This window comes from Sceloporus undulatus, chromosome 7 (genome assembly GCF_019175285.1).
Source record: "Sceloporus undulatus isolate JIND9_A2432 ecotype Alabama chromosome 7, SceUnd_v1.1, whole genome shotgun sequence".
In the NCBI taxonomy this organism is placed as follows: Eukaryota; Metazoa; Chordata; class Lepidosauria; order Squamata; family Phrynosomatidae; genus Sceloporus; species Sceloporus undulatus.
Genome location: NC_056528.1, coordinates 47836887 through 47846217, shown reverse-complemented (window position 1 = coordinate 47846217; position 9331 = coordinate 47836887). Strand labels below are relative to the sequence as shown.

General features: G+C 41.5%; 1 protein-coding gene across 1 annotated transcript; it reads left to right on the top strand.

The window, feature by feature from the left end:
• Positions 1-82: 82 nt before the first annotated feature.
• Positions 83-6529, top strand: VBP1 (VHL binding protein 1). Its single transcript, XM_042479538.1, has 6 exons — positions 83-354; positions 1993-2117; positions 2947-3013; positions 3548-3646; positions 4086-4224; positions 5478-6529. The coding sequence occupies exons 1-6, from the start codon at positions 268-270 to the stop codon at positions 5546-5548; spliced, it is 588 nt and encodes a 195-aa protein (XP_042335472.1). The 5' UTR covers positions 83-267; the 3' UTR covers positions 5549-6529.
• The last annotated feature ends 2802 nt before the right edge of the window (positions 6530-9331 follow it).

Sequence of the window (9331 nt, the reverse complement as noted above, 5' to 3'; positions counted from 1 at the left end):
CTTGCTGGAACTACGCATGCGCGAAAGGGAGAAGGCGCGGAGGAGAAAAGGGGCGGCTCTTGTATGCTAATAAGTCACTCCTCCCTCCTTGCCTCGAACAGTCGGCCCGTCAATCAAGGGCTCTCTCGACCAATCAAAATCACTGGCCTGCCCTCTTCGTCGTCGTCGTCAGGCGACGCTAATGCCGCTTTCCTCTGGCGCGGTCCTTCCTCCGCGCATGCGCACCGGCTGTATGTCCCGTTCGTATTCGCACTCCTCCTCTTCAAGATGGCGGCGGCCACGGGCGGCGAGGCGGTTTGTGGCGACGGACCGGGCAAAAGGGCGCACCTGGGCATCCCGGAGGCCGTCTTCGTCGTAAGTGGAGCGGGAAAGGAGATAGGAATGGATAGGAACGAGGGGGAAGTGCCTCAAAACTAGGCGCCGGACGGAGAGGGAGGCCGTTGGGCCTGGGACGGTGTATGCGCATGCGCAGAATCTCTGACAGCAGAGGCTTCCTCACTGAGTGAAAAAATCACGTGACTCCCCTTTTGGAGGGTCTTCCTTCCTTCATCCATAGAGAGAATCCTTTTTAAGTGCTTCAGCTGCCCTGGCTCAGTGCTGGGGATCCTGGGAACTGTAGTTTTGTGAGGCATTTAGCCTTCCCTGTCAGAGCCACCATAAACTACAGTTCCCAGGATTCCCCAGCACTGAGCCAGGGCAGTTGAAGCAGTCTCAAACTGGGTTGTGTTTTGGACTGTGAAGTTGAACTCTTCCGTTTATCCATTTGTTTTGTGGAAGGCGTCCTGATTTAGGGGAGTTGGAAGAGACCCCAAGATCCTTCCATTCCAAACCCATCCTGCCATGCAGGAACTCACTATCAAAGCACACCCCAGAGAGGGCCCTCTGTTTAAAGACCTCCGAAGAAGGAGACTCCGCTGCTCTTTGGGGGAATGTGTTCCGTCAAACAGCTCTTACTGTCAGGAAGTTCCTCCTAATGTTGAGCTGGAATCTCTGTTCCAGGACTTTGCATCCATTCCTCTGTGTCCTGTTCTCTGGAGCTGCAGAAAACAACCAGGCTCCACCAGGCTCAATAGACTTAAAGACGGCTTCGAAAAGCAGTTTACCTTTGAAGTGCTGGGTGCCCAGAACGATCAAAGAGGATGGCTTTTGGGTTCCTGGCTGCTGTTGGCAGAGGAATGCTGGAGCTCTCCAGTCTCAGCCTTGTTCCGCCAGACCAGTTCGGCTCTTGCAAATGAGCCCTTTTTTGGGCTGACTCACCTTTTATGCTGGTAAAACATGCCTCCAGGAGATGAGGAGCAGCCCCACAGTCGGTGTCTGAGCTTGCTCTGTTTATGCAGCACCTACAACACTCTTGTAGTGCGGGATCAGCATAGTAGTATGCCACACCTAGTGAATTTATGCCTATTTCTTTTGCCAGAGGCAAAACACCTGGATTAGGAGCATCTGAAGACACCAGCCACAGATGCTGGCGAAAAGTCAGGAATAAACTCTTCCAGAACATGGCCATGTACCCCGAAAAACCCACAAAAAGTCTAATTTAGCCCATCTTTGATATTTGTCTCCTGCCTTGCTTTAAGGTTGCTATGTCATAGAAACGCACAGTGCTCTTCTATGGTATGTACCCATCTTACGGCAAAGAAGAAGGCGTCCTGGTTCCAGATGATGGGAGTCCTTTGGGCAAGATACCCTTAGGAGTCCCCTTTTTTCACAAGCTGCTCTTGCTACCCTCCCATTTGCCAGCCATTGAACGCTGCTCCTTCCCATCTCCACTGCCATTTGCTTGTCTTCAGTTTCTCAAGCAAGCCATAGGGCCTCTTACTGTGGGGAGGTTGACATGGGCCATGCTTGGAAAATCAGTCTCTGGTGCAAGCGCTGGAAGAATGCGAAACAGACATTGGGCAACTGCCCCAGCTGTTTACGGTGCTGCGTGAACCAAAGATTTTGACGTTATTAATATGTAATATGTATTTTTTTTATTTTTTTTGCTTGAAGGAAGATGTAGACTCCTTTATGAAACAGCCAGGAAATGAGACGGCAGACATAGTGCTCAAGAAGCTGGATGAACAGTATCAGAAATATAAGTTTATGGAACTTAACCTTGCCCAGAAGAAAAGAAGGTGAGAGTTATATGGTGATTTTAATAACAGGCCAGGCTGACGTTTTCATTGCAGCTCCTCAAATCATCACGCAACCTGGGTTTTTGGGGGGTGAGGGGGGTTATCATACATAAGAACTGTCTGTAACCTCTGTTAACTTCATTCCCATTGGCAAAGACAGATAATTTTGACAGCAGCACTTTGGTTTAATTTTAATCTTGATAAAGACAAAGTACACTTAGGTGGCAGCACTAAAATAGTCTAATAGCTAGTTGGTGGCAGTAAATGGACACACAGATTCTTGAGTTAAGGTCCTGAACCTTGGCTCCTCAGATGTTGTTGGGCTACCTGTTTTGTTGTTGTTGTTGTTTTTGTTGTGTGGCTTCAAGTCATCTCCAATTTATGGAGACCCTAACTCCCACTAACCTTACTGAGCAGTGAAGGATTATGAGAGAGACTCATGCATGAAGTTAAATAGCTATGGATTAAACATTTTAAAAAATGGTACAACGTCAGCAAGTCTCTAAAGCAGAAAATAAGTGGGTTTTTGTAAAACTGACCCATACAAAGGTTCTCTCCAAAATAATAGATCACATTTCTATGCACTGTGTAGAACCATAACTTCCTTTTGACCCAGTGGTGCTGCTTACTCATTCAAGGAAATATCAATATCCATAAATGAGCTGAAGCTAATGTCTGTTTGTCTCCTGAAACCCCCGTTAAATAGGAATAATGTTCCTGAAAATCATATTAATGTACTGGACTGACGTTTTTGCATCCAGATATAAAGCAGACAGTTATTTAGTAATCTTTGTGAAAGTAATACTTTACATCTGTCTTTTGTTCACAGGTTAAAAAATCAGATTCCAGAAATTAAGCAAACATTAGAAATCTTAAAACACATGCAAAAGAAAAAGGTGAGTAATTTAGATTGTTCATAAATGGGTACATAAAGATTTCTTGCCATAAGATCAGAGGAACTGTTGAATGTAAACCTAAGCTAATTTCATAGAATAAAGTAATTTCTTTGAACTAGAAAGCGGGGGAAATTATGAGCTCTATATTTGCCTTCCCAAACCTGGCATCATTCGGAACTGTTGGGCTGCAACTCTTGTCGTCTCCTGTGTAAATCTACAGCACTATATAAATAAAGCATAACAATAATGATCATGACGATGATGATGATGCTGGCTGAGATGATGGAGGCTACCATCCAACATATCTGGAGGGCAGCAGCTTGAGGAAAGCTTCTCTAAACCATTAGTAAATATTGCTAAGCTTTTGTTGACAGGTTGAGTGGGCATTTATGTCAAATCAAAATATATCCATAGTTAGGAGAAAAAGATTTTACATCTGATTTAAAATCCTTTTAACTGACAATTGTAAACTAATAACTTCTCCATATTTCAGTGCTGCAACCATGTTGATTTGTTTTTTTGTCGTGTCCAAAGGAATCTACAAACCTAATGGAAACCAGATTTTTATTGGCAGATAACCTCTATTGTAAAGCTTCAGTACCTCCTACAGACAAAGTTTGTCTCTGGTTAGGGGTAAGTAATTGCTGAGCAAATATACACTTCTAGAACTGAAACCGTCTGTCCTGGTACTTGTTTCATTCTGGCCATTAATTTGGTTACAAGGCCTTATGAGGTCTTGAATGTTGTGTATTCTGTGTTGGACATACATCTGGCTTGAAAACTGTTGTGACCATGTTCACCAGAATGAATTAAACATCCAACGTCAGCCTGTTACTTACAATATACCAAACTCTGCTTAACTAATACTATTATAAACTAACATTTGCACTTAAAAAGTGGCCTCAAACAAGCGATCAGTGGCATTACGTCTTTTAAAGACTTAGAAAAGTCAGAACCAGACCTAGCACTTTAAAGATGATTTTAACTTGATTTTATGACTTACCTTTCAACTAGAAACTTATTTCACTTCAAAAAACCATAAAAGATTTTTCAATGCAAATTTGGTTCCTAGGCCAATGTAATGTTGGAGTATGATATCGATGAAGCCCAGGCGTTGCTAGAAAAGAACCTCTCCACAGCCACAAGAAACCTGGAGTCTCTAGAGGAAGATCTGGATTTTCTTAGGGATCAGTTCACTACTACAGAAGTCAGTATCCTTTTTAAAACATTCCCTCTATCGCTTTGCATTTCTTTCTGCTAATCTGCTTGTTGCTGCAGTTGAGAAAGAGGACCTCTAATGATGGGTGAAGTTATTGGTTTTCATTTAATCTTAGCTTTTCAACAAAGATGGGCTCCCAAAGCATTCTCATTGTTTAAATCTACATAAAGATTGCAGTATGGTTGTATTGATATAATCACTTTTGATTCTGGTCAGTGATGATATAATTGAGTTTCAGGTCTCTTCCTTCCAGAGGAATAAAGCAAAAAACCAAGCGTGTGCACACACAAATACACACATTTTTGGCTTTACTTCAGGAAAAGAGCCCATAGAGCACAGATTTCCTTATGTCTTTTCTGCAGGACATTTCCCAAAGGATGTCTAAAACACAGTCTCTTTGCATCTGTGACCACCTTTGCTCTTAATTATCTTATATTAATGAGTTGCTGCATGTTAAAAGAATTAGCAGTTTTCTCTAGCAATTAAATGAGGGCTGGGCAGTTGCTATCCATGCCACAATAAGCTGTCTGTCTTCCATCCATTGGGAACAGATGTTTGACCACACATCTGCATTCAGAACAGGTCCTCTCATTCAAGTGAAGACATGCTGATATGAGTTGGCTGCAGTCACTTCCACAACTTAAGAAAAGCTGTTTAATTATAATGACTGACAAAACTTTTATTCCAATGCTTAGGTGCCCCAAACCCAAAGTAATTTGTAATGTAAAGCAATAAAGCAATCCAATAAACAGATAAAAAGCAACACACAAGAAAGTTCTAAATAGCATATGGCTGGTGTGGGGAGAAATCAATGGGAAGATAATGTTTTAGTAAATGTCTAAAAGTATTCCAGCATTGCAGGAAAGGCTATGACCACAGCCAACACTGACGCATGTTGTGTTCCTGAGCATATATGTGTTTGGAGAGGATAAATGCTGCTGTTTGTATGGGGTTTCAGAAGGTTAGTATTGTGTCTAAACTCGCATGTTGATAAACCTTTAGACCTCGGTTTTGAGTTCCCATTTCTGCTGGCATTGCATAGTGTTGCTCACTACATATTTCCACATCATCAGCCTTCATATGTCCAATATACTGTGCAAAAGCTGGGTACGAAAACAAGCAGTGTGGAATATTCACAAAGCAAACATGTTATGTTAACTCTCTGATACAAGTGGAATAACACAAGGACAGAAGCTGGTGCTTTCAGTGTACATAGAACAACACCTTCCTTAACTGCACTTCCAGATATGGCTAGAGTTTATAACTGGGATGTAAAGCGAAGGAACAAAGACGACCCTTCCAAAAGCAAAGCATAGTTCTGCCAGTTTTAAAAAAACAGTTCTGATTTTCAAAGTATTTTTTTATTTTTCAAATGCCCCGTCGGGTTCATCTTTCAACAGACTGTTTAATTTAATCACTTCGGTTGAGAACATAAAACACCTAAAGTAACGGTGAGCCTCTTATTTATTTGCAAGCCTTACTCAGTTCTGTGCATGCTACATGAAATTATGGCTGGCTGGGGAGACGAGCCACAAGGGATTTGGCGCTAACAAACCTGTCATAAGGAAATCCTGAAAAGGCGACATGCATGATGGAGACTATTCCATTTTAGCAGGGGTTGTTTTTATCTGCTTGGTGAGAGAGGTCAGCAAAATCCGGCAAGGAGAAAAATGTAGTAGCAGAATGGGGAACCTCGTGTTCATTGCACTCCTACTCTTTTGGTTTTGCTGTTCGAACCTTTCCCAATTCTGTTCTACATTTAGCTTTACATACCTCACACAGAGAAAGGATGAAACCGTTGAATAAACCGTGCTACCTGTATGTTGTCTTACTCAGTTCTGTGTTACCATAAATATCCCGTTTATTCATCTGAGTTTATACAATTGGGGGCATCCAGATGCTAACCGCCTGCTGTGTTTGGTCAGCACACTTGCCGTCCCTTGTCTCATTCGGATGTCTTAATGCTTGCAAAGACACCTTGGTGAAACCTGCATTTAGACATGGATGGTGTATTTCAGCCTTGCTGCAGTTGCTAACAGGTGGAACGTTATTCCCATGCTGCTTATTATGAAGCTTTGCAAAAGTGTTGCCTTGACACCTCTCCGTATTTTCTTTCCCCCGAAACTGCGCTGCACACCTGATGATGGTCAAATTAGTGGCATAGCTGGCAATGCAGGTTTCACTTCAGAATTAAAAGCAAATGTTAACTGTGTTCTAGTTTCATGTAATAAATAATTCCTGTAAAGTTTTTTGTACTTTTATTTCATTATATTAAAGACGGTGAAACTTGAAATGCTTGTGGCAGAAACCTCTTGTGCCTATTTCTTTTCAGCTTGTAAAATGCTTGCTCCCAGGGAAGCTTGCAGGGATGGATCCACCAAAGTTAGTTCTGGTTCTCTCTAGTGTGATGGAAGATAGCATCTGGACTAAAATTCACAAAAGAGAGCCAGTGTCCTCTTAAACATCTTCACAATTCACAAACCAGGTTTCTTGGTGCCTCTGCTACACAACTAAGAATACATTAAGTAACATAGCGCAGACTGTGACACTGAAAGCACAGTCCTTCAAAATAAAAGGGCGGTTATTCTGTTTAGATTATTAAACTATTCTATTTAGTAGCAGAAACAGAGAAAAGCAGTGATTCTTTGGGAATAGGGAATATAACATCCTTATAATGGTTTTAACATACTTTTGAAGGAACATATTTCATAGCCGTCCAGTGTTTCTGTATTGGATTACAGGCAAAAGCTGTTTTGTTTTCTTGGAGCCTTCCGTCTCTTCTAGCAAGATGTAGATCCCCACACTTCTCAAAGAGAGGGACATGAGTTTAGTTAGGATATAGGAGAAAAGGTTTCCTCTTTTGTATCTAGATGACAAATTAATTAATTATTTTAAAAGAAGCTTGAGAAGACAGGCCCATAAGGAGCTCTTAGAGTAGGCTGCCCAAACTGATGGAGGCCAGAAGTGCTCTCTTGAAATTGTATAAAGGGATGAGTTCCTTTTCTCCGCAGTATTCAGTTATTTTGTATATTCCTCTTATTCTCCTTCTGGCTTAATTTGGATAATTTCTAGTTTATGAATTTGCACATGCATATTTCTTTCTATTGTTTTGTTCCTAGGAGATTTCATCAAAGGTCCGTATGTGTTTGTACCACATCAGATCACAAGCGGAACAATGAAGTGAACATGGGTATTGACATCTGTCTGAGCAAAGCCAGGATAGTGGTTTTATTTATTAGATTTTAATTTTGAGGTCAAGTGATTTTTCCACCGGTTTAACTTTTCATCTTTTCTCAGAGCATCTTAGGCCTCTTAAATACAGTATTAAAGGATCATCTAACCAGTTCTGCACATCCAAATCCATTTAGATTTAAGGTGTATGAACAATAGCTTTCCTTGGGCCACATGCAAGACACTAGAGCATTTCAAAAAAAGCTTGCAAAATGGCATAAGTGGCAGTATTAAAATAATGGGCAGCCTGCAGCGCATGCAGAATCCTTGGGTGTGAATACATTGATTATTTGGATGTCAAGCTGTCATTTGCCCCTATTTCAGGAGGCCATCGTTTGTAGTTACTCCATGGGTCAAAGCCATGGTGTAACATTGGAGACTTGAGGGGATGCTTTTGTTACTGTTTGTCCTTGTCTCTGTGTGTCTGATGCCTAATGGGCATGTGTTAGCTTCTTAAATATCATGGTGTGCCATAGAAGAAATTGGAGCACCTGGATAAGGGAACACAATAATGTCCAATGAAGGGTAACCAATATGGATCAAAGACCTGGAAACCAAACCATAGGAGGAATAAGTATGGAGATATCTTGTAGCACCTTTGAGACTAACTGAAAGAACTTGGCAGCATGAGCTTTTGTAGAGTTCAGTCTACTTTCTCAGATGCGTTTAGGAAGGAGACTTTAGTCTAGGAAAGCTCATGCTGCCAACTTTTTTCTTTCAGTTAGTCTCAGAGGTGCTCAAAGATCTCTTCATGCTGATTCTATAGACTAACACAGCTATATCTTTGCATTCTAACACTAAGAAGGAATAACTTCAGGCATTGGGTTTGTTTAGTTTGGAAATGACTGAGCAAAGCTCTGGTGCCACACAACCTACAAATCCCAGATTTCCATCATATTGAACCATGGTAGTTAAAGTGGTGTCAAACCAGATTGTTTCTCCAGCGCGGATGCAGCCTAAAATTGAACTGGTCCCTTAGACCAAAAGAAGTTTCCTGGCCTTGCTCTTAACAAGTACCAGTTGACAAAGCTTACTGTCCATATTCATGTATAACTCTAGACATTTTAGCCAAAAATTGACCCTACAAAGCTGGATCGACTTATCCACGGGTCAATGTAAGTACTGTGTTTTAACTCTTTCCCTTCTCTGAGTAGAGTGGCAAAAGGCAAGAGCTTACTCCATCCCGGGAGCAACAAAAAGAAGCGCTAACCCCATCTACTCTTTCCAACATGATGCTCTTCTGACCTTTTTGAATGCTTGGGTGGGAAAATGGCAACGGTGGCACCTCTTTGGTGCTTCCCCTCAAAGGAGTGCTGAGATGAATTAGGATCCAAATAAGACATTTATGTATGAAGACAATAAACTTCATCCTTTACATTGCTACAAGCCCTTAAGTTTTATCCTAGACTTATCTATGAGTCATATCAAAAACCATAACTTTGGCCCCAAAACCTGCCCTCAACTTATACATGAGGTCTACTTATAGTTGAATATATATAGTAAACATCATCTAAAGCCTTGTGCAAAAGTAGCCAGAACAGTAAATGCTCCCATATTATCGCTGCCATTATTAGGACTGTTTTATACCAGTTCTCTTGATGCAGTATCCTTCCAAGGCACTTTGGGGGAAGACTTATTTCTGATCCTCAGGATATCTCTGAATAAATGTCTGTAAACGGCTGAAGTTTCCAAACGGCGGAGCCTAAATTGTGCAAACAACATCACAGAGGAAAAGGCAAAGCATCTGCCGGCGCAACACATTCCAACGGTTGCATTAGTTTCGGACAAACTGTCCATAATCGGGAGGGATTAACTCTGGCCTAAAGCAGCAAAGATAATATTGGCAGCGATTTAATATTGGAACATTT